Raw genomic sequence first — 23560 nt, forward strand, 5'->3', positions numbered from 1 at the left:
CAAATCAAGACTAACCACTTTGATTTTTATCAAGAATATAGAATTTTAAGTGGGAAAAGACGAGTCTTGAGAATATTGATAAAAGCCGGCATTAATTGATATATTTCTAGTAAACAAGTTCAATGTCTCCCAAGCGAATATTATCAGCGGGGTGTTATTTTATTCCTTAAAACTGGCCCGTCTTTTAATTATAATACTTTTTCGCGTTTGACAAGTAAAAGGAATCAGTGGCTTTCATTTTGTAGTTTCGTTATTTCAACAAATGGTTATGCATATTTATAAATACAAAATAACAAGAATTAAATTGGCGTAAAGCAACACTGGCACCCACCTATATTTATCCAATGTTTACAATATATACAAAAAGCCTTTTTGCAATGCTTATTTGCTCTAGCACTACTGCACGACTTGGACTAAGGATAAGCCGCTTGAAATATTCTTTTAATACCTAGAACTAGTCCAAGTTAGGTTTCCTAGCAGACTTTGAGTTCCATGAGCTCCATGACTAGCAGCTTTGCCAAAACCGACTCTATTTATACACTGCATTAAATTTCGGCCAATGCCGACAATTATACTTGCAAAGAACGAGCCGTGCAGTTATAAATATTTTATCTTAACTCCATTCAGCTACAAACTAGGTGACTTTGACTCTTATAAATGCTGGCGGCCAACTGGGCTGATTCACATTTATTCCTCTTGGACATGTGCTCTTCTCACTCACAATCAGTCCTTTGTAACCTTGATTTTGCATCTTTACCACATACTTACTACATCTTCCCAGAGCTCACGTCACGATGCGCTGGCTTTTCATATACCAAGTCTTGGGCTTCTTCGCCATTGGGGCCCTCGCCGTCCTGAAAGCAAAGGACAAGGACAAGATTGACTTTTCCCACTGGCAAGACTTTGAAAAGGACGACCCGGACATTAAGAATCTGGAAAACGACGAATCGCTCGAGTCCCGGAACCTCTACAGCTGCGGTTACTGCGGCGCGTCTTACTACACAATTTATGGCATCGGCAACAGCATCATGTTCGGCCCATCTCCCTACCTTCGCCCGGGCGACGTATATTCTCATAGTTTGCACGCGCATGGGAACAGGAGAGGTGCCAGGCCGCCATATGTGCTTGACGAGTCCAAGATTCAGTTTCGGCGGAAGCTGGAATAGCGGTGGTGAAGAGTAGGTCGTGAAAAGGACGCCGGTATGACTGGGCTACCGATTGCAAAGGCCATTCTAGTTTCAAATAAGCAATGGGCCTGTGTTGGATTGTGGATAGAAGATGGACCCTCATAAGTGCAGTTACATGATACATTTATAACGTTGCGTACCCCCTGTTCGGCACCCCCCCCCGTTCGGCACCCAAAAATAACAACACTTTTATTTTTATCCTCCAACTTCTATTATAAATATCTCGATGAATCTGTCACTTTTGGATTTACTTTTTTCTGATTTTAATTCTCCATTTTCCAATGAAGCAATATACTGAAAAACAGCTTATATCTGCAATTAACGACGTCAATAATGGCAATCCAATTGCAAAAACCTCCCGAAAATGGGGAATACCTAGGTCTACACTTCAAAGTCGACTTAAAGGTTCTCAACCTTATAAAAAAGCACAAAGCCCTTTTCAAAGGCTTTCCACGGAACAGGAAAAGCATTTGGCTGATTGGGTACTTACCCAAACAGCTTTAGGGCTTCCGCCAACGCATCAAGAATTACGCTTTTTTGCCGAACGAATTCTTCAAGCCGCCGGAGAGACAAAAGGCCTTGGAAAACGTTGGATAACTCGTTTTTTGGCTCGTTATCCAATCCTTAAAACCCAAAGGCCCCGTCGAATAGATAACGCCCGGGTTAATGGCGCTACTACGGAGGTAATTAAATCTTGGTGGCTTTATATTACGAACCCGGTTATTAACGCTATTAAACCGGAAAACCGTTGGAATATGGACGAAACCGGTATAATGGAAGGCAAAGGATCTAATGGCCTAGTATTAGGGCTTAACGGGATCCGGCCGTTGCAACGAAAAGAGCCCGGAACGCGTGGTTGGACGACTATAATCGAATGTATATCGGCTACGGGCGTTGCCCTCCCTCCCCTCGTTATATTTAAGGGAAAAAACGTACAACAACAATAGTTTCCCACGGATTTAAGCCCTTTCGATAATTGGCAATTTCATGCAACCGAAAACGGGTGGACAAATAACCAAACGGCTATCGAATGGTTAAAAAAGGTGTTTATTCCGTATACCCAACCTTTAACCCCTGAAAAGCGGTTATTAGTTTTGGATGGCCATGGATCACATATAACGGACGAATTTATGCTTCTTTGCTTGCAAAATAATATTCAACTCCTATATTTACCCCCTCATTCGTCACACGTTCTTCAACCATTGGATCTATCGGTTTTTGGGCCGTTAAAAGAAGCTTATCGACGTCAACTTGGATTTGTTAGCCAATTTTGCTGTTCAACAGTTATTGGAAAACGAAATTTCCTACTTTGTTATCGAAAAGCCAGATTAAAAGCATTTATAGCAAAAACCATTCAATCTGGTTGGCGTACAACGGGGTTATGGCCGGTAAACTTGGTTAAACCACTTTTAAGCCCTTTTTTGTTAGAAAATAGCAACGCCAACGTTATAAAAGATAAAAACAACGGTTTGCAAAGGGATAAAACACCGGAAAGCCCAGCCCAAAAAATTAACGACCCGTCTTTACTTATTTGGAAAACCCCTAAAACGACCCGAGATATCCGACTTCAACTGCAAAAACTTTCCCAATCCAACAAAACCAACGCTACTTCACGTCTTTTATTTGCAAAAGTCCAAAAAAGCTTCGAAGCCAAAGATACCCTTTTGGCTAGCGCCCAGCAAAAAATCAGCTTATTGGAAGCACAACTGGAGGCAATACGGCCGGTTAAAAGGAGGAGGGTGGTTCCGGATCCAAACGAGCTTTTGGTTAACAAACAGAACATTAACGTGGTTCATCAGGACCCCGGACATATCAGGACCCCGGACACTTTTCCTGCACAATACTACTTCCAATTTCAATTGCAACGCCAGCGTTGTTCAATTTACCTCAATGCAATCGGATATATGTACATCAGACATTTCTGCATCCTCCTGACAGGTGCGTGCATTATGTCCAGGTTTACCGCAGTTGCCGCAACGTCGTTTAGTCGCCGGCTGCGCACTACTCCCCTCCCCATTTTCATCTTTCTTTTCGTATATTAGACCATCGGCACCATTTGATTGAAGCAAATTCTGACCCTCTTGTATGGTAAATGACCCTCCTTCGCGGATACGTGTTTTTTGAGCCCTGCGCCGCTTGCTAAGCGCTTCGTTGGCCTTCCGAAGGCTGTGGTTCTCCGCTTCCAAAAGTGTGGTTCGATGAGCAATCGACTCCAACCCTTTTGCTAGCTGCTTTACAGCATTAAAAATAGGCGTTGGCGAGCTTCCCTGATGACAGTTGATTCGACTTTTAACAAGGGTAGATTGATTAACGGCTTCTGTCGGGTTGTGCGGTGTTTGAGAGACCCAGGTTTCGGTGCTGGAAAAATCAAGCTCTTTAGGTGACGGCGTCCGTAGCCTAACATCCAGCTTAGATATGACCATTTCCGGGCTATGGGGGATAATTCCCGCCCCTCGAAAACCCCCGGCCATATTTTCTTTTGTCATTGACTTTTTGTAAGCCGCTGCAAAAGCCAAAAAGAAGTCGACTTTGCTGATGTTAGTGATGTGGGCCCGGATAAAGTCGTTAATTTTTTGACCGTACGCCCGCTTAAGGACGTTAAACACTCCGACATCAAGTGGCTGGGTTAAATGAGATGAATGAGCAGGCAGGTAAAGTGGAATAATATTGTAATCTTTGCAATAGCCCTCGAATTCAGGGGATCGATGACTGCCGTGCCCATCGAGCACTAACATCCGATATACGCCTTTTGTCCGCGATTTTGTATGGTTGTCGAAATGCTGAACCCAGTCGAGGCCAGTCTCGTTGTCGGTCCATCCATTAACGGTGGGTTTGAGGCGCCACGTGTCCGGAAGACCGCCTTCTGTATACCAATTGGACAAATGGTAAAAGCCTTTGACGATGATATACGGGGGTATATCGTAACCGTCGCCACTGATGCAACAAATTGCAGTCGCCCATTCTCGATTGCCAGGCTGTACTTTTTTCCTTCTTCCGCGTCTTTCGGACCCAGTTACGACCATTCCAGCGCAAATCTGGCCCATCATAAAGCCGGTTTCGTCGAAGTTGTACATGTCGCAGTCTTGGATGCCATATTTGGCCCTCATATTGGCCACCAATTGAAACCACGCGTTTAACGCGTCAGGATCTTCGCAAAGAGCTCTTTGGAAATCGTAAGCGCGAGAAAAACGCGTTTTTAATTCTGTGCGTCGTTGTACGAAGCGATAAGCCCATTGCTTGCCGACCGGTCGCGCGTCCCGCGCAGCGAGAAGATGATCGGCCATTGCGGCCACATCAGCGATCTGGGCTGGAAACCCTCGGGAATCCAGGTCCAGTATATACTGGACAATTACTTCCTCTTCCCTTTCCGTTAGCTTTTGGTTGCCTGGCCGACGATTGGCCAAAGAAGCGATGCCGTTTATTCTGTCGTGTAGTGTCGATTTTGGGACATTATATATTAATGCAACCTTTCGTATGCTTTTCTTTTTGCTTGATCGGAGCTCATTTAGAGCAAGAATGATTCGCGCTTCGCAATTTGATGATTCCATTACTGTTGGGGGAAAGAACACGTGTGGAAAATAAAGGATGAAACTGGGTTGAAAAATGTCCGGGGTCCTGATATGTCCGGGGTCCTGATGAACCACGTTATTGGATTGCAGGAAAATGATATAGAAAATTTGGAACCTTTAGCTGATGAAGAAGAGGTTAATGAACCGGAGAAGCGTGAAAACGATTGTATTTTTGTCCGTTGATAATTTTATATTTAAATCAGTTTATAAAAGTAGGCATTTCGTTGTTAGATTTTCAGGGTGCCGAACAAGGGGGGGTGCCGAACAGGGGGTACGCAACGTTAATATTAGCTTTCTATCCACAAAACTCATGCAGTGTCGTGACCGAGAAGAGCAAAATCTACAGACTCAGAGCTGCCACGACGACCCCTTTTCTTTAAATTCTACTCATAACCTCCACACCAATAAACCACTCAACACTCAAGCCAGCGGCCCGGTCTTGTCCTTGGCGAACCGATCCGTCACAGGCTTCGCGGTGACCTTTCTACAGCCAGGCTCGGGCTTCCTCCCTTCAAAGAGCGCCTTGATCCAGGGGATGTAGTAGAGCGCGCTCGCCTCGAGGCTGGTGCCGTGGCCGGCGCCGGGGACCCGGTGGTACTCTGCGCTGGACTCGGGGAACTGCCTGCAGGTGGCGTCAAAGTCCTCCTCTGCAAACTCGGCGTAGGTCAGCACGTCGGCGTCGCCCTGCACCACCAGCATGGGCCCCGCCAGCCGGTGCGGCCCGGCGCCGTTGATCTCCCGCTGCCACTTTTGCATGGCGGGCCCCGTGATCCAGCTCGTATTTTTGTAAATCTCGCTCACGTTGAACAGCGACATGATGGTCGAGCCCGAGCGCAGACACCCCTCGTCGATCAGCGGCAGCAGCGACAGCGCGCGCTCGGTCAGGTAGTCCTCCTTCCTGACCGCGTCGGGGTACAGGCCCGCCAGCGCCTGCAGCAGGTACACGGACACGATCTCGATGTGGCCGCCGTTGGCGCGCTCGATTTCCCGGGGGATCAGCTTGATGGGCTGCAGGGCGGGCGCGATGGACGCGGCGCCGAGGAACCTGCCCGCCTTGAGCAGCTCGTCCTGGTCCGGCATGGCCAGCCGCTCGTTGGTGCGCCAGGCCGTCATGCCGCCCTCGCTGTGGCCCACGACGACCCAGTCCTCGGACAGCAGGTGGCCGACGGCCTTGCGCGCGGCGACGACCGAGTACGCCACGTCGGCGGCGTGCAGATGCCCCGCCTCGTACTGGAACGCGGTGGGGATCTGCACGCCGAGCCCTGCGTAGTCGGTGCCGACGACGGCGTAGCCGTGCGACGCGTACAGGAACGGCGCCATCCAGCTGTAGTCCAGGCGCTGGTTGTTGGACGGGGCGCACTTGCGGGCGTTGCCGGCGGTGCCGTGGGCCCAGGCGAGGGTGCGGAAGGTGTCGCGGCCGTCGGGGACGGAGTATGGCAGCAGCACGTAGCCGCTGGACGGGATGGGCCGGCGGTCCTTGTCCTCGGTGACGTATATGAAGCGCGACAGCGACATGCCCTCGGGCACCAGGGTCCAGTTGGACGCCAGCTGGTCGGACCCGAGGTCCTGCCAGCGCAGCAGGTCGCCGGGCTTGGACGACGCCGAGTAGTTGCCCGGCGTGTCGTAAAAGGGGTCGTTGCTGACGTCGTACGTCGCCCAGTTGACCGCCTCGGCGGCCAGGGCTGCCTCGTACGCCTTTCTGCAGCTGTCGTTGCAGCCGGCTGTCTCTTGGCTGCGGCCGAGGACGGCGGCGCCTAGTAGGATGATGGCCTGTGGGAGCATGGCGGAGAAGGAGGATGCAAAGAGCACAAGGTTGGCTGGGGTGAGGGACTCTCGGAGACGATGCCGGTGAGGGACAATCTGGATTCCCAGGGACCGAGTAGCGGCGGCATTCTGATCAACTTATATATAAATAAATGCACGCCGAGGTGAGAGTCAAAGTCAGACTCGGGGTTTTGTTTGTTTGAACAACGCTGCTTGTTGATTGGCAGCGGACGAACACGTCAATTGCCGAAACATGTTCCCAGTGCAACTAGACCAGAGTATCTTCCCCGCCCAGGAACAAGTCTTCAAGCAGCTCACTGACCTTGGTAGGAAATATTCTAGGCTAGCGAGTGAGGACAAGGGATTTGAATGGACCAGTCATGATGTCGCCCCATTTACGATGGCGCATGTTTCAGCAGCTGTGGAGGCGGTTCTTGATCATGATGTGCTCGAGTATCCTGGATTTCATTTGTTTACCACTTTTGTTTTGACTGACAAAAAAAAAAAAGGTTTAGGTTTCCCCTCGGCCAGCATTGGCATTTGCATAGTACGTATTGCACCGTGGTGACTCCTGGCCTCGTCTGAACCTTGATCATCTCACGACTCGGTCAGTTTACTCGGCGGCATCATTTCGTCCGAATCCTGCAATTCAGTCCCGCGGAGGATGTGCACCTCAATGAATCTGATCGTCACATTTTTCCCCAACTGCAGCAACACGCGTGAACCAATGTCTATCATTTTCCAAAAGCCCAGCCTGAAATCATCAGACCGTAGTGTTGAGGATTAAACTACCGTCTGCGCTTACCGAGCAAGAGAAACTGACTTGACGTCTTGACTAAGCCTCGGCCAACGATTCAGCCACAACTTTGTGTATCTTCTTCTTTCTTGTAGACGTTCGTTTGCCAAAAGCGCGCATGGAGCCCAGAGACGATTCCGCTTTTTAATCTATCTGAACAAGCCCCCAAGTCACGTACATAATTGCCGCGCAAAGCCTCGCGTCTAAACCTTCGAGTCCTGGATCAGAACTACCGTAGTAGAAAAATGACCGGCCCGCCTCGCCGTCCCCTCAGCGGCAATCTGTACGGCTCGGTAGGTACTACCCGGGTTGTATTTGATCCACCCCAACGGCTACGGTTACCATGCTTTCATGCTGGGTGCAATCGCGATGTTAAGAACATGCACAAACAGTCAACTGCCGTCAAGGTTCTCCGCTCTTGCGGGGGTGGGAGATGGCCGTTGATCATCACAAAGCCTGTTTTCCGGCAGACGAAATCGACAAATCCATGACTGCTGGTTGCAATCCAGCACCCGGAGAGTTTAGTCTTGTCACGCGGGAGGCCCAAGGTTGGCCAGTCAGATTATCCAGAGGGTTCGATCGGCATACCCAATCAAGCAGAGCAACCATGTTACAAAGTTTTCTTTATTTTCCTTGCCAAGATTACTTGTCGCAGAAATGCCATCCAATCTCGATTTGGACCCATCTCGGCAAGGCTGTTGGTGCATCGCCAAAACCCCATCACACGGCCCTTGCATTATCTTCAGACTCGGCATGCCCCGATATCGGATTATCCACCACGACCTTGTTGACCTTGAACTTGCCGCCCCTCAGCCAGGCGAGCTGGACGATGCCCACGAGGGCGACAGCCACGCAGCTGAACCAGGCGGCTCCGCTGCCCGAGGCCGAGTATATGATGCCGGCGATGGGCGACGAGACGGTGCGCGCGAGGCAGGCGCCCGACATGGCCAGGCCGTTGACCTTGCCGAGCCCCGAGGGCGACGGCGTCGCGTCCTTGAGCAGGATGAGCGCCGTGGGGAAGATGACGATGCCGCAAAACGCCTGCAGGAAGAGGCACGCGTAGATGCCCGCGTCCGCCGCCGGCGTCGACAGCATCGACAGGAACGGGATGAACACGTAGCTGAACGGGTACAGCAGCACCACGCTGACCAGCGAGAACCAGATCCCCGCGCTCTCCACGTAGATGGGGAAGATGACGGCCTGCACAAACAGCGCCACGATCCCGTTGATGGACAGGAACGTCCCCACGTCGTGGACGTCGTAGCCCAGCCCGCCCATCAGGTCCAGCGTTCCCCGCGGCTGTTTCGGCAGGTCCAGGAGGTACGTCGGGAACAGCGACCCTGCTGCCATCTGGTGGTACGAAAATATCGTTACCAGGATAACCAACATGATCACCGTGGGGTTGAACGTCTTTTCCTTCTCCCCGGGGTCTGACGACACGGAGGCAGGAGTGGTCGTGGCCTCTGTTGGTGCAACAACCGGCCTGATCGAGTGGACGGTCCCGAAAGAGGACCGACGGAGATCCACTATACGCTCGTCAACGGGCAGAGGAAGACTGGACTCGACCAGGTAGGGGTTATCCGAGAATGACGCGCGAGGTTTCCTGGTGCGCTCCGCTGCTCTCAAGGGGGTGTTTTCATCGACAACCTCGTCCTCGTCGTCAACGGCCTCGTCGCTTGACTCGGGGACCTTGTCGTATGCTCCAGGGTGATGCGTCTCCTCGAGGAAGAAGATGCCCTGTATGACCGCGACGGCCACCACCGCCACTGATACCAGGTTTGGAAGCAGGTAGGGGTACCGACCAAAGAGGCCATCTTCGGGAAAGATGGACGGGTAGAAGTGGGCAGGCTTGGCCAGGAATCCCCCCATTGCCGTGCCGATGATGGAGCCCAGGGTCCACACAAAGGGGTTGACGGCATAAGCCCTCGGCTCGTGCTCCGGGTTCTTGACCATCTCGGCCACCATGGTCTGCATGACGGAAACGTTGCCGTTGAGCGCGCCCCCCACGAGCCGCGCGGCAAAGGCCACCCAGTAGTTGGTGGCCAACCCAAAGGTTAGACTGGAGAGGCCCACGCCGACGAGACCAGACAGCACGATGGGCTTGCGCCCGACGCGGTCCGAAAGAGCTCCCCATCCCATCGACGTCAGCGTCTCGGCGACGGCGTAGGCGGACACGATCAGACCCGCGTAGAATGGCGCCTGGCCCTCGTCAATGCCAAGGTCCTTGACCATTTCGTAGGTGTAGGCCATGATTGACGTAAAGGCGATGGGCTCCGAAAAACGACATATTGCTATATTATTTTATTGGCGGTTTAGCGAATGCAAAATGGTAAAAAAAGATTAAAGGGGGTGTGTTATTGTGTGGAGAAAGCAAAAACTCTTACCTAGGACGAACAGCTGTTGCGTCGGAAATTTGGCAGGCTCTACATCTTGACTCTGAGGCATGGTCCCTTGTTGAAAAAAAAACCCGACTGGCACGCAATTGAAAAATTCTGGCGCTGATTGTCGTGAATTGTCAATGTTTTGGGGGACTGCGAGTTTTTTTTCCCTTGTTCGACAACCGCGCATGAAAAAGAGGAGGAAGAAGGAAAGCCTGCGCAGCGGGAAATGCGACTCTTTTTCACCGCCAGAGCTGCATTTCCCCCAGCCTCATTGCGAACAAGGCCTTTGCAAGCTCGGCGGCGGGGTCCTGCGTGGAGAAAGCGACCCTCACTCCGATAACAAAATTCCCACCCCAAACCCGGGGTTTGGTTAGGAAAGGGAAAAAAGCACTGCAGCTGGGGACGGCGTTGGCGGCCCGATACCCCACACACAGCTCGACGTTGGCTCAGGCAAGTCAGACGCCCTTGGCAAGCTCCTCCCCGCGCGCGACCACTAGAAAAGGCGAGCACACCACACCTGCATGCGGGCAGGAGGACGGTGAGGGGTTCTGCATGTTTAGATCCAAGCAAGATCGCCCCCTAGCCAACCACCAACTCCAATCGCAGCTGAGCATTCGGCTGAAATAAGGCTGGCTGCGTCAGATACCCCAACGGCTCGGCCGGCCGCCCATTGGGCGAGGGGTGGTCCTCCAAGTAGGATTGACCTAGGTAAAACTCCTAACCCTAGCGGGCAACAATGGCGCGATCGGACTCGGGGTTCGGGAAATTGTGGGTTGCTTGGTAATTTCCCGACCCGAATGAAGCATCAGGCGAGGAAGGCTGTCAGCAGTGCCTTCCACGCCGGGAGGTTTTTTTTTTTTTTTTTTTTTTGTATCTTTTTGTCACAGTTTTCAAGAAAAGTAACAATGAATCGGGTTGATTCCAGCTTGTATCACCATAATCTAATCTGTTCTTGAAGCAAATACTTAAACTTGACTCGGTCTCTGACCTCCACCTCCCGCCAAGACCACCATGACTACGTCTCAGGGTGATATCCAGCCGGCTCCCCGCCGACGCAGGCGACCTGCTGTGTAAGTTGACAGAGTCATCTGGATACAAATCACCCGCCCGCCCGCCTGCCTGCTAAACTCATCAACACCAAGTACAGCTCTTGCACGCTATGCAGACAGCGCAAAGTCCGCTGCTCTCGTGGCACGCCCTGCACAAACTGCGTCCGGTCAAGGACTGGCACTTGCGTGTACGACAATAATTATACCCCGCAAGCAAAGGATGATTTCCCTGAGGAGCCCTTTGTCCAGCTGCCTCTGTCTCCCCCTACTCCACCTCGGCAGAGCATCTCAGCGACAGCCACTGTGTTGGCTGGTGACCATCATGAGGCTCTTCCGACGCCCAATTTTGGGCTTTCACGGCCGCTTGAGCAGGGCGGATCCGATTGCTGCAGTACCAGCAGCCCTCCGTCTCAAGACTTGGCCAGCCTTCAGTCACAAATAAAGCAGCTGCAGAAACAAGTCGCCCACCTCAGTTCTAAGAACCAACACAGCATCGACTCCTCAGTGGTGCAGTCTCCGGTTGCGGAAGAAGAGCAGAAGCAGTCGTCCCAGTCGAAAAAGCTGAGCTGGAAGCTCTTTGGAACCCTGCATTTCATCAGTAACGATCAAGGTCATCATAATATAATGTCGGGATCGCGTCTCTACGGGGAAAGCCATGCCTTTGGACTGGTCACACACTTTGCAGACCTGCTGCCTCTGGATGAGTTGATATTTCGCCGAATAGAGGAATCAGCATCATTCATCTCCACCCTGAAACGATGCAAAGAGCTGGCAAGGGTTATCAAAAAGTCCAGGGCACCTACGTGGCCAACCTTGCCGACGTTTGATCTGCCTCCCAAGCAGGTCTGCGATGAGCTGCTCGACTGCTACCTCCGCACCAGCGAATCGATATACCGCGTCGTACATATCCCCTCGTTCAAGAAACAATACGACGCGCTCTGGACCTCGGGGCCCGTGAGATCCAACCCAGTGGATATCGACGTCGTCGACGCAACTACTCGCCTCAAACGACCCAAGTCCACGATTGCTGCGTTTTTCGTTCTTCTCAAGCTCGCCCTCGCCATCGGAGCCGCCGTGTACGACGAGAGCTTCAGCTTCAGGACGGCAGCGGTGCGCTGGATGTACGAGGCCGAGTCCTGGCTTTCAGAGCCCAACGTCAAGTCGAGGTTGGGTATCCAGTCGCTGCAGATCCACATCCTCCTCTTGCTGGCACGAGACGTTGTCCGCGTTGGTGGGGACACCGTGTGGCTCTCTGCGGGGGAACTCCTGCGCAGCGCCATCTTTCTGGGATTGAATCGGGACCCAGCTCACCTGCCCGTTGGACGCCGAGCCCTGGCAGCGGAGATGCGAAGGCGGCTTTGGTCCACCGTCTTGGAGATTTCGGTAAATTCCGCCATGGCCGCCGGCGGGCCGCCGCTCATCTCTCTCGACGACTTTGACACGACAGCTCCCGGAAACTTTGACGACGAACAACTAGAATTCGCACCCACAGGCCCCGACATGTATCCCGAACCTCTAGAGACGTGGACCACGACTTCCTTGTCGATTGCGCTCCGCCGAACATTCCCTACGCGCGTGGCCGTCGTGGCTTTCCTGAATGGTTTCCGCTCGCATCGGTCCCACGAAAACACTCTTGTCCTCGACAAGCAGCTCCGCACGGCGCTGAGGGAGCTTCAGCAAACGGTCAGCTCGCTTCTCGAGTCGGGGTGTGATACAAAACAGGCCCAGTTCGCCATTCGGACGATAGAATTCGTCACGCACAGATTTCTCGTCGCTCTCCACATGCCCTTCTTTGCGCTATCTCTCAAGGACAGGACTCAGTTCATGTACTCGCGCCATGTTTTGGTGGAAAGCGCGCTGAGAATTTGCCAAGCGGCGGAGCCCGCCGCTGGCCACGGAGGTGACGACTTTGCCCGGTCCTGCACCACTGGTTCCATTTCCAACCGGTTGGTCATCGTGCAGGCCTCTCTCGTCGTCGCGGTCGAGATCCACGTGCAGGTCAAGGAAACCCTCAACGTCGACGGGAGGGCCACGCTGCGGTCTGACATGGTCGCCGTCCCCCGAGCGTCCAGAGACTGGGCGCTGCGGTGCATCGAGTGTGGCGAGACAAACGTCAAGGGCTTCTGCTTCCTGGCCTCTCTGGCTGCGTACAGCGAGGCGCTGATTGAGCGTCCCGAGCTGGAAAGAAGCGAAACGGCCGACGTCTTGTGCAAAACCATGGAGGAATCGGCAGACGTCTGCCTGTCGATCCTGCAAAAGACCTCGGATCGGCTCATGTCTCCGACATCTGCTAGCCCGGAGGAGCTTGACGCAATGGGGGATCCGCATCTGCCTGTTCCCGACTTTTCCAGTCGCAGTCGGAGTGGACCCAGTTCGATCGGGGACCTCGATTTCTTTGTAGGAATACCTGTGCTGTCACCCATCACTAGCGTGAGATACTAAGCTAACATGGCGATTCCCAGGATTTCGATACACTTCTTACGATGCCAAATACCAACACCAACGACCCAATGAACTGGTGGTTTGAAGGCTAGGGTCAAGGTGGGCGTCTCACTACACTGACTATCAAAGGCATCGGAGCATGCTCATAGTACTTGGAAACTTTTTATTAGGTTATAAGTGTGCTTGGCCTTTGCAGCAAATTAAGAATATACATCAAGAGATTCAGCTTCACACCCAATCCGGACGCATTTGGCCTATGGGGGAAGATTTCTCGTCCAACCTGGTCACGGCCACACCAAACTCGACGGTTCGGCGGATACCATGCTCCTCTATCGGATGGTTGGAGCTGCCGGCGCTCGTCCCCCGAGCACCGTAGCTACTGGACGACACATTGCGGAGCTCCATGGGGCCCATCTCGACGTCGGTCTTGTCGCAGATCGGGGTGCGGTCCTCCTCGACGGTGGCGACGGAGCGTCCCTTGGCCGGATCGGTCTTGCGGGCGGAGCGGCCGGAGCTGGGGGCGCCCGAGCTGCCGGGCCACTTGCCCTTGTTCGCCTTTGAGGCGTTGGCGCGGTTCTTGCTGAAGAGGAAGCGAAAGGCCGGCAGCATGGCCACGATGATGCCGACGGCGCACTCCAGGAACCCCCACTGGCTGAGGATGGTGGGCGTCTTGGTCGCCTCCTTGATGTCGCCCGACACCTGCTGCATGCTGCTGACGGCCTGCGCGAGGCGGATGAAGGCAAAGATTATGATGATGGTCCCGAGCGAGAAGATGAAGACCAGCCCGGCCTTGGCGCCTCGGGGGATCATGAGCTTGCGCAAGAGGTTCAGGGGAAGGATCATGACTTTTTTGGGGAGGTTTCAGGGGTCAGCATGAGGATGCTGGTCAGGAGCCAAGGGAGCGCAGATGAAAAACTTACTTGCAATGTCGGCGATAATGTCGGCAACCGTCGCAAAGACGAGAGAGCCTTTGGCTCGATTAATGTCGTTGGGCCCGTAGCAGTTGGGCTCACCGAGAACTGTGAAGAGTTAGCGGTCAAGAACAAAGACAGCGAGTTGTAGCAACTTACTGGTCCAATATTTCTGGAGGGGCATGCACGTCATGAAGAGGGAGACTATGCAGGCGGCATAGAGCAGGGTGACAAGCGTAAAGCAGGCCCACCATGCCTGCATATACCCAGGCAGGCCATTGACGATTCGCTTTACAAAGAAGAGAATCGAGTATTTTGCTGCATGGTTAAAGCAACCCGTTAGCCAACAACCGACTTTGTCCTTGTATTGCAACCGATCGAGCGATGGGGGCGAGTCCGCACCAGTCCATATGGTTGTCCAAAAGATAATCATGGACGCAAACATGGCCTTGAGGGACGCGGTCATGTTATCGATGAGCTCGTTCAGGTTGAGCGGCAGGGCTGCGAACGGGTCGTTCTCGGTCGCTTGAAAGTAGTCGATGGCGACAAACAGCTTCTGCATGATGGTCGTCGCCAGCGCGGCCATCGCCGTGAGGCACAGGAAGCCGCTCATGGCCCAGTAGTCGTCGGCGTGGAGGCGGCGCTGGAGGACATATTGCGAGATGCCGCGGAAGAGGGTTGCGAATAGTGCTATTGTCCACAGGACCCAGATGAGGATCTGTTTTTTTATGTGTTTGCACCAAAGAGGGAATTGTGTTTGTCAGTTTCTTGCATAGCCACCAAAAAAAGAACGGACGAGGATTGTGGGACACCCCCTACCATCAGATCTCGATAGCTCAAGCCATCGTAGTACATATTTGTGGAAACAAGGAAACAATACGAAGAAGAAAAAAAAAGAAAAAAAGAAGAAAAAAAAGGTTCAGAACCCCCAAGAAAGAACCTTTGGTGAGATCACGCAAGCAAATCCCCGAGATAAACTTCACAACTTCAGAAGAAGCGAAGAACAAAATCGTCGCACGCTCGACCGGTTCCCTCCTTTGTATAAATTATACAAAACACTGATGGGGAAACAGAGAAAAAAGATAGGATTGATCAACCCAACCCACACTCCCGGCCGGCATAAATAAGTCCATTACTCGCTCACATCTGTGACCTCGATACCCGGGACGGAGATCCGAATGGACGCAACGCTCCAAACTTTTTTTTTCTTTTTTCCTTTGTATTATTTCCTTGCCCGTAGTCTACTAGTCAGGAGTGGGCTGCTCTTGTCTTTCTTTTGAGTCCGTGTGTTCGCCTACGGTATGGATACGCAATTCCACGATGGGCAACAAGTCACGAAAGAAGCAGCTCGATCTCGCCCCCGGGCAACACGCTCTCGTCTCCATCCCAGATGGGGTGGGTTAGCAGAGCTGAAGTCTTTTTTCGGCAACGGCCCAGGGTGAGCGTGACAGATGGATGGCATGATGGGTACGCTTTGCGGCGGGTTTTGTGTAATTGTGTGATTAATCTGTAGACAAGACAAGACAAGAAAAAGACAAAAGACACTGTCCTGTCCCTTGACGGACCTGAACCCAATATCGGGCCCATCTTGGCTGCAATCGTCCAAACTGGGGGCACGGGGCGCTGCGATACGACCCTGTGTGAATAAGTCAAAGTGCCAGCCCGGTTCCCAGCAATACGGGCGATAATAATCATGATTGCGACCTCACCTGCTTGCCCCAATCCAGACATCACGGTGGGGACAATGGACGTTCGCTTAGGTCTGAATCTGCCGCCCTATCCCAGCCGAGGCGCCCCAACGACCATTTTGACTGCTAGGCAACACCCCCCCGATGGCCAATATCGCCCATTTTTCTGTTGTATCCATTTCGAACCCAATCGTCAATCTACCACAGCACACTACGCCGGGTGGGATGAGCACTTGCCAAAACCAACCCCATAAACAATGCAAGCTTACCGAGTCAGGTTTTTTTGTGGATCTTTTTTTTTTGGGCTGCTTTCTGGGGCCCTTTTTTTGTTTCATGAAACCTCGACCTTCCTTAATCTACCCTGTCGGCGATACCAAGACTTTGTTCTTCCTTTTCTGGCCGAGGGCAAACTTTCTGTTAGTACTTGGTAAAAAAAAAAAAAAGTTGGGTTACTTTACAGGGGAGAGCGGCAGCTTACCGGCAGTAACCAACACTTGGCTCTGGCCCTCTGACAAACTTTGCTACCCGTGCCGTGGTTGCGCAACCTTTAAGCTTAAACATGCCGTGGCTCTGTACAGGCGCAGAAAAGAAGAAAAAAAGAACAAGAAAAGAAGAAGCACAAGCTACCTGAGGCTCGATGGTCCCGAATGAGCGGTACAGCAACAAATCCAAAGGGCTGACTTCCTTGTCTTTTTTTTTAAACCCCAAGGTGACCAACCCACATATGAAACGGAGGCGGGGCTGTCATATAGGCAGTAGCTCGGGCGACATGACGCTATCTAAGCTTTCATCTTTTATCCATTTTTTTTTGTTGTATATACACTTAATCATATATCAGTCGAGCAAGTTGAGCTATGAAGGTAACACCATGCACCAAGTTTCTTTTTTTTTACTTTTCTTTTTGGCCCGCACTTGTTTCCTTCTGCCTTGGTCCTACTAACCCACCCCCGTAATCTCGCCATCTTTTTCATACACGATCGACGTGTTGGAATTCCCAAAACTACCTAGTCTAGCACTTTGTTGGTTGCAGACACGTTGCCCATGGCGTGCGAGTGTAGCAATATGCTGAATTCCCCCAAGGAAACTGGGGCCCACCGGGTGCCACCGGGTGCCACCGGTCGTCAAGGAGCCCACCTTATCCACGTGGGTGGCCTGACTCTTTCTCCTGTCCCTTCAAACCCCTCATCTATTTCCTGATTTGGGGGATCTTGCTTGTTGTGACTTGTCAGGCAGGACCATGTATGTATGTGTGTGTGTGTGTGTGTGTGTGTGTGTGTGCTCGTGCTCGCAACTCATCCCATCATTCCTCTCCACCACCACCCATTTTCACTCTTGCCCAGATCAGATCTGGAGCGGACGAATTCGTAGAGAAGCAAGGCAGACACAAACTCTGGAGCATATTCTGGTGTAAAAAAAAAATCAATGCGCTGAGACGGTTCTGGAAAGAATTTTCAAAAGTAAAACGGGCAAAATCGTAGCATCCTAGAACAATCTTATAACCTACGCGGGCTGTATAAGCAAACTCGGCAGCTGTCAGGCTTGGATACTTTGCGCTATATCTACATCGAATTGAACGGCACCATTGTATTTTGGCCGATAACGAGTATAGTGACTAATAATCATGTCGTTGTCTATACAGCGTCAAAATCTCGCAACTTGGACTGCAACGTTGAAGAAAAAACAATCCAATGACCAACGCAGCAACGAGCGATAACACTCCTTTTATTATCTCTATATTTCTAGTCGCGGGCCAGTGGAGAACAGGCCGAGCATGACTTACTACATATATGTGCGCAAATATCAATGTCACGGACTTTTCGGTCTTGTGTGTCTGTGTTGTTCTTTCTTCTCCCTCCCGCTGCCGGAGCTTTACTGGTACCTTGCCGTCCGAAACTAACTTGTCGTGGGAAGGCTGGTGATCCCCCTTTTTTTTGGTTATCGATCGTGATATGGTCCGAGGTGGAACCTGCAATCTGCGCAAAGCAGATCATTCGGGATAATTTTGCTTGTGGATGTGGAGGTGGGTTGTGTCTTTTTTTATTCTTTTCTCCCATTTTCGCGGCCCGAAAATCTCAACCCGAATCCAATGTTAAATCCATGATCAAGAAGTTGTTCAATTTCTCTTTAGCCCCCCAAACCCGAGTGCTAATATCAAAACGAATCCATCACTTGTAAGCAGTCGAACCTCGCGACTGTATCCAGCCCATCACATGTACTACGACTATTCTAGAACTAGTCGATGCAACTCTGCCCAAATCTCACGCTCCCATACAGATGCGACGTTGTAGAGAATGCAAAGGAAATTTAAGAAAGGAAACTGTTGATTACTGCTCATATTACTGTTTAATATTTATCCATTTTCCCGACTCTGGTCCTGCCCATTCCGATGTGCGCGCTTTCGCAACGCCAACCCACAAAAAGACACCTCAAACCCTCAAAGCCTCAACAAGTCGGTCGGCAACCCTGCTGCTCTCATCGCCCAATCTCACAAAAGAAACTACCTCGTGAGCTGCAGGCTCGCCTCGAGCGGCAGGTTCCTGCTGCTGCCGCCGACCCACAGCTTGTACTCGCCGGGGTGCAGCCTCCAGGCCTGGGCGGCGACGTCCCAGCCGCTCAGGTCCCTCCTGGTCAGCTCGAACTCGACCGTGGCCTCGGCGCCGGGCTCGAGCGACGGCTTGGCGAAGCCGCGCAGCTGGCGGACGGGCGCGCCCTCCTCGGGGATGCCGACGTAGAGCTGCGCCGCCTCGGCGCCGGCCACGTCGCCCGTGTTGGCCACCTTTGCCGAGACGCGCGCCACCACGTCGAACAGGTCCACGTGCCCGCCCTCCTGGATCGGGCCCGACGGGTACTCGGCCGCCGACAGCTCCGGGCCGGTCCAGGCCGCCTGCACGTCCGAGTAGCTAAAGTTGGTGTAGCTCAGGCCGAAGCCGAACTCGTACCGCGGCTCGACGCCCTCCTTGTCAAAGGCGCGGTAGTCGATAAAGACGCCCTCGCTAAAGTCGCTCTGCGGGAAGCGCTCGTACATGCCGTCCGCGATCGACTGGTTCTGCAGCCCGCGGTAGTCCGTCTCGTTGTGCGGCACCGAGTAGGGCATCTTGCCGCTAAAGTTCTCCTCGCCGTACAGCAGGTCCGTCAAGGCGTACCCTGCGTCCTCGCCGGGCAGGTGGGCAAAGATGATGGCCGTGACGTTGGGGTGGTCGGCGAACTGGTCGACCAGGCGCACGCCGGCGTTTTGCAGCACCACGATGGTGTTTGAGCAGTTGGCAGCCACGTTGAGGACCAGGCCGTCGGTGAAGTCGTCATGCAGGCCGGGGCGGTCCCAGCCTTCGGTTGCCCATGCATTTCCGACCACGATGCAGGCGTCAGAGTTGGAGTTGATGGTGGGGTTGAAGCTCGAAAAGTCCCAGAGCATGTGGGTGCCGTCCTTGCGTGCGCGGACGCTCAGGGCCTCAAAGGGCGAGCCGCCGTACGCGGGCATGTTTCCTCCCGATCCACCGCCGCTGTAGAGCATACCCAGCGGCCCGATCTGGGACTTGGTGCCGTTGCAGCCGAAGAAGCGGTCGGCGCAGTTGACCGACTGGGATCCGAGGTTCCAGCCCGGCGTGCCGATGTTTTGCTGGTCGGTTGCCTTGGCGGCGTAGCCAAACAGGGAGATGAGCTCCGGGCTCTTGAGCGGGAGGGCGTTCTTGGTGTTCTTGACGAGCACGTGGCTCTGGACCGCCGACTGGTAGACGGCCTCCCTGAAGGCCGGGTTGCGGCCAACAACCTTCTTGTGAGACTTGGTCATGTCGCCAAACATGCCGACGCCTGGCACAAAGTCCTTGTCCTGGTTGAACTTGTACCAGTTGCTGAGGATCCTACACGGTGATTGAATCGCGTCGTTAGCACTCATCCCATTGACCCTTGTTATGTACAACAGATCAGGAATCCATCAAGGCTTACCTGGTGACCATATCATCAAGCCTGACCTCGGGGACTGAACCGTTGTTGACGGCCTCGACCAGGTGCTTGTCCCACATGGGAATACCGCTGGGCATCACCATGTCCATGCCTGCGAGTGCGGTTCCGACACCGGCGTGCTGGGCATACCAGTCAGAGACGACAAAGCCCTGGAAGCCCAGCTCGGTCTTGAGCAGCCCGTTCTGGGCAGCGCTGTTCTGGCAACCGTACGAGTTGTTGATGCGCTGGTACGAGCACATGATGTTTCCGGTGCCGGCCTTGACGGTATCAACAAAAGGCCTAGATACCACGCGGGTTAGCCGGAACCTTGTTCCACCGACGTCAGGGCCGACTCTACTCGCCACAGGTACAGTTCATGCATGGTCTTGTCGTCAATGTTGCTCGACAAGGCAGAAATGTTGACAGCACTGTTCTGATCTTGTCCCTCGTTGCCGATGGCAATTGTTGCGGTGGAGGGGTTGCTAAACATTTCCAGTTAGCCATCTGCTCACTCTCCAGTCATTGCTCTTCACCTCAAGGCTTACCGGTAGTCCTCTTGCTCGTTGGCAATGAAGTGCTGTTTTTGTTTTTAACCTCTGTGTTAGTAGTCTGAGCTTGAGCCTCGGAAGTATAGAGTAGAAGCCAGGTAGATGAGGACAAACCTTTGTGCTTGCAGCCACTCCCTGAGACTGTATGCCCTTGACAGTCTCGGCAGCAAGCTGACCGCAGAGGTAGGGGTCGTTGGAAAAGCCTAGGAAAAAACAGTTAGACACGATGTTCTCTACCAGCGTAAGCAGCTCACTAAGACGAATTCTTACCTTCCCAGTTGCGACCACCGTTGGCGATTCGGCCCAGGGGTCCGACGACCGGGCCGAGGAGGATGTTGACACCCTTTGTGCGGTACTCGGAGCCCATGCCCTCTGCCCTTTGAAGAGCGAGCTCACGGTTCCAGCTGGACGGTGAAGAAGTCGGTCAGTAACACTGTTACTCTCAAAAAAAAAGGTGAGCAGCGCAACAAAAATGACATGGCAGCAGTACCTAGCGCCCACCGAGATGCCAGAAGACCAGGCAGTGACAAAGTCGGTAGACCTCAGTCCGTTTCCTGCGTCCTGGAGACACATGCCCGGGAATCCGAGACGGGTGATGTTGGAGATCCAACCAGCGCAGCCAGTGTTGGAGGTGACGCCGCCAGTCAGGAGAACCTTCTCCTCGAGGGTCATCTGGCCGACCAACGCCTTGGCCTTGCCGATGGCCTCGGACCAGTCCCCGGTGCCCGTGGCATTGGCTATGGACGGACAAGACTGATTAGTACCAGGAGCTGCTGCTGACCATGTCACTCAAGGCAAGAGAAGTTGTGCTCACGAGAAGGGTATACAGGTGGTGACTGTCCGTAGAAGAACGTGTCGTCCGTGATGAGTTCCTGTCCCGAGGCCACGGCGGCAATGCCAGCCAGGCAAGCAACGAATTTTGCAGCCATTCTGAGTTCAACAGTCTCGCAGTGCCAGTCCTTGTCACAGGGCTGGAGGGTTGAGTCGACGAGGGCGTAGGGGCTACAGAGAAGGTCCAAAAGATTCAACAAAGGCCGACTCCATGGGGCTCAGCCGGGTGACTTATAAAGTATCCCAACATGCGAACTCCTCCCTCCAACCCAGCCGATGACCCGACGAGCAAAAAAAACAACAAGATACGCCAGCTACTCCACCTCCGTCGACACCATGGTTTGTGCATCTATTCGGCCCTATTGTGAAGTTTTTCCCCGGTTTGGAGCCGTCATGTTGCAAGAAATTCCCACATGGAAGTGAGGGGTTGACAGGTTCTTGCGTGGTAATGGCCCGATGAACCCCCGGCCGTGGCCCCGATCTAGTCCATCCCCGTGGGGAACTGAACCGACACGGCGGGTAGTGCTTGCCACTCGACTGGGGATCAAGCCCTAGGCGAAGTTGCCTTTGGACGACAGTGCTCGGATCCCCCGGGGAAACAGAAAAACCAGAGGCAACATTCTAGAACCCAAAGAATCCTACAAGACTCATGTACATGTTGCGGCCTCAAAGTTGAGTTTAAGCATATGTTAGCCAAAACAGACCACCGCGATTTGCTCTTCAACAACTTAGCTTCGCGTATTACGTACTTTCACGGCTTATGTTCGGCAGTTATGAGCCGTTGCCTTGTCACGAGATGTTCATTCGTCTACAAGACCGGGTAAACCACGGACATGTCCACAGAGATGACGATGATGACGGGCTGGACCAATAGCCCTTCCCCACAGTTTGCTATTGGGTGTTCTAAATGCAGCATGGCGTTGGCACCGACGCATGCTTTTTTGTGCGGGGATACCAAGGTTTCCCCAACTTCAAGGTGGACACTCGCGAATGAGAAAATCCCTTTCTGATCAATTTCCGGTGATTTTGCGATCATGTGGAATGAGTAAAGTAGACCGGTTGTCTTGGCATCGTCGGTTTATCCCTCACCGACTCTCTGTTGACTGTCCAAGTCGCCTCGGCTGGGCGGCCTGAACAGAGGCCAAAATCCATAAAAAAGTCGTCACCATCACGGTTGAAAGAAATGCCGGGCGTGGAACGTACGGTGATGTATGGTAGGGTAGGAACTTGCAAGCAAAAGCGTGTAGCCGCATTGCCGAAGTGTAGGGGTAACCGATATCAACAGCAGCTGAGCAGCGTGGGGAAATTCGGGTTGTGCGCTTTACAGTCTACCAACCTTGTATTATTGAAGTAGATAGCAGTGCTACTTTGAGCCGTTCTGCTGAAAGTTCATGCTATAACCCCCAGTCTTGGGATCCTGTTCCATTTTAAAGTTGTCGGTGCTCAGACCGAAAGGTTTTAGTATGCCATTACCCAGCTGTTAATTTTTGCATAGGAAAAAAAAAAAGGTTTCTCCGAGTCAGCACCAAAATAACAGGCCAATTTTCAATAGCCGGAGCAACGAATGGGGTAGGGCGCAAGGAGCTTACCTCTTTCAGCTTACCCCACATCTCGGCAGTCTCCTTTTCCTGGGCAGCCTTGACCTGGGCCGGCAAAAGCCTGAGCTGCGCCTGGACGACCTTCCGGTCAGCCGGGCCCAGGTTGGACATCTTGGACAGCAGCTTGTAATCCTCCTCTGCACCCGCCAGGTTCGACCAGCCACCGGCCTCGCTCCGCGCCCGGGCCCTCCGCATGAGCGCCTTGGCCCGTATGCGCCGCACATCCTCGGCCCGTTGACGCCTCGCGCTCTGGGCCGGCGTCTCGGCCTTGGTCGGAAGCGCGGGCCCCGCCTGCGCCGCGCCCGCGCTGACTATCGTCTCCTCGACGTCTGCCAGTTCTTCCGCCTCGGCGGCCTTTTCGACCTCGGCCTCCTGCGCGTCCGCCTTTTCCACCTTGTCAAGCCGGTCGAGGGATTCAGTCGCGGCGGTCGTGGCCTCCTTCCATTCCTTGAGCTTGAGGTAGCAGGCCGCGACGTTGGACTTGAGGACGGCGACTTCGTAGTCTAGGTAGTTGGGACAGACGGCGATCGCCTGGTTGTACTTGTCGAGCGCCGCGTCGCATTTCCCTGCCGTGAAGAGGCTGTTGGCTTCCGTCTTGGCCGCGTTGGACTCTTGGACGAGCTCCTGTGTCATGCATTTGCGTCAGCGCCCGTCTTTGGGGGGTTTATCGTCACCTTTGCCATCCACACCGACCTTTTCCTCCTCTGGGGCAAATCTCGCAGGAATTGCTTCGTCGTCGGCCGTATCTACAGGCGGTTCGGTGCCCTTTTTGCTGTCGCTAGAAGTATCGGCCGCCATTGTCGGACGAATTGATTCAATCACTCAGATTCGGGGTCGGACTTTTTGTCGATTGTTCG

At 53.2% G+C, this 23560-nt stretch overlaps 6 protein-coding genes across 6 annotated transcripts; 2 read left to right on the forward strand and 4 right to left on the reverse strand.

Moving 5' to 3' along the window:
* Nucleotides 1-794: 794 nt before the first annotated feature.
* Nucleotides 795-1166, forward strand: MGG_01879 (uncharacterized protein; the record flags this gene model as incomplete). Its single annotated transcript, XM_003714851.1, has 1 exon — nucleotides 795-1166. The coding sequence occupies one exon, from the start codon at nucleotides 795-797 to the stop codon at nucleotides 1164-1166; it is 372 nt and encodes a 123-aa protein (XP_003714899.1).
* Nucleotides 1167-5176: 4010 nt separating this feature from the next.
* Nucleotides 5177-6657, reverse strand: MGG_01882 (secretory lipase; the record flags this gene model as incomplete). Its single annotated transcript, XM_003714852.1, has 1 exon — nucleotides 5177-6657. Exon 1 carries the CDS (start codon nucleotides 6536-6538, stop codon nucleotides 5177-5179), a length of 1362 nt encoding a protein of 453 aa, XP_003714900.1. The 5' UTR covers nucleotides 6539-6657.
* A 191-nt stretch (nucleotides 6658-6848) lies between these two features.
* MGG_01883 (uncharacterized protein) lies at nucleotides 6849-9876 on the reverse strand. The gene is made up of 2 exons (XM_003714853.1): nucleotides 9701-9876; nucleotides 6849-9607 (listed from the first exon to the last, which is right to left on the reverse strand). The coding sequence occupies exons 1-2, from the start codon at nucleotides 9759-9761 to the stop codon at nucleotides 8037-8039; spliced, it is 1632 nt and encodes a 543-aa protein (XP_003714901.1). The 5' UTR covers nucleotides 9762-9876; the 3' UTR covers nucleotides 6849-8036.
* A 701-nt stretch (nucleotides 9877-10577) lies between these two features.
* MGG_11116 (uncharacterized protein) lies at nucleotides 10578-15459 on the forward strand. Its single transcript, XM_003714854.1, has 3 exons — nucleotides 10578-10767; nucleotides 10845-13143; nucleotides 13209-15459. The coding sequence occupies exons 1-3, from the start codon at nucleotides 10709-10711 to the stop codon at nucleotides 13278-13280; spliced, it is 2430 nt and encodes an 809-aa protein (XP_003714902.1). The 5' UTR covers nucleotides 10578-10708; the 3' UTR covers nucleotides 13281-15459.
* Nucleotides 15460-18106: 2647 nt separating this feature from the next.
* On the reverse strand, nucleotides 18107-21203 carry MGG_01885 (beta-glucosidase; the record flags this gene model as incomplete). The annotated part of the gene is made up of 8 exons (XM_003714855.1): nucleotides 18107-19644; nucleotides 19730-20026; nucleotides 20089-20208; nucleotides 20272-20303; nucleotides 20389-20477; nucleotides 20545-20678; nucleotides 20765-21011; nucleotides 21089-21203. 8 exons carry the CDS (start codon nucleotides 21201-21203, stop codon nucleotides 18285-18287), a joined length of 2394 nt encoding a protein of 797 aa, XP_003714903.1. The 3' UTR covers nucleotides 18107-18284.
* Nucleotides 21204-22468: 1265 nt separating this feature from the next.
* MGG_01886 (uncharacterized protein) lies at nucleotides 22469-23501 on the reverse strand (the record flags this gene model as incomplete). The annotated part of the gene is made up of 3 exons (XM_003714856.1): nucleotides 22469-22582; nucleotides 22695-23327; nucleotides 23397-23501. 3 exons carry the CDS (start codon nucleotides 23499-23501, stop codon nucleotides 22469-22471), a joined length of 852 nt encoding a protein of 283 aa, XP_003714904.1.
* Nucleotides 23502-23560: the final 59 nt, after the last annotated feature.

This window comes from Pyricularia oryzae, chromosome 2 (genome assembly GCF_000002495.2).
Source record: "Pyricularia oryzae 70-15 chromosome 2, whole genome shotgun sequence".
In the NCBI taxonomy this organism is placed as follows: Eukaryota; Fungi; Ascomycota; class Sordariomycetes; order Magnaporthales; family Pyriculariaceae; genus Pyricularia; species Pyricularia oryzae.

Coding starts and splice junctions, on each gene's coding strand:
- MGG_01883 (XM_003714853.1), bottom strand. CDS start 9,761: ATGCCTCAGAGTCAAGATGTAGAGCCTGCCAAATTTCCGACGCAACAG. Junction 9,608..9,700: donor GCAACAGCTGTTCGTCCTAG/GTAAGAGTTTTT, acceptor AAAATAATATAG/CAATATGTCGTTTTTCGGAG.
- MGG_11116 (XM_003714854.1), top strand. CDS start 10,709: ATGACTACGTCTCAGGGTGATATCCAGCCGGCTCCCCGCCGACGCAGG. Junction 10,768..10,844: donor CGACGCAGGCGACCTGCTGT/GTAAGTTGACAG, acceptor CACCAAGTACAG/CTCTTGCACGCTATGCAGAC. Junction 13,144..13,208: donor TCGGGGACCTCGATTTCTTT/GTAGGAATACCT, acceptor GGCGATTCCCAG/GATTTCGATACACTTCTTAC.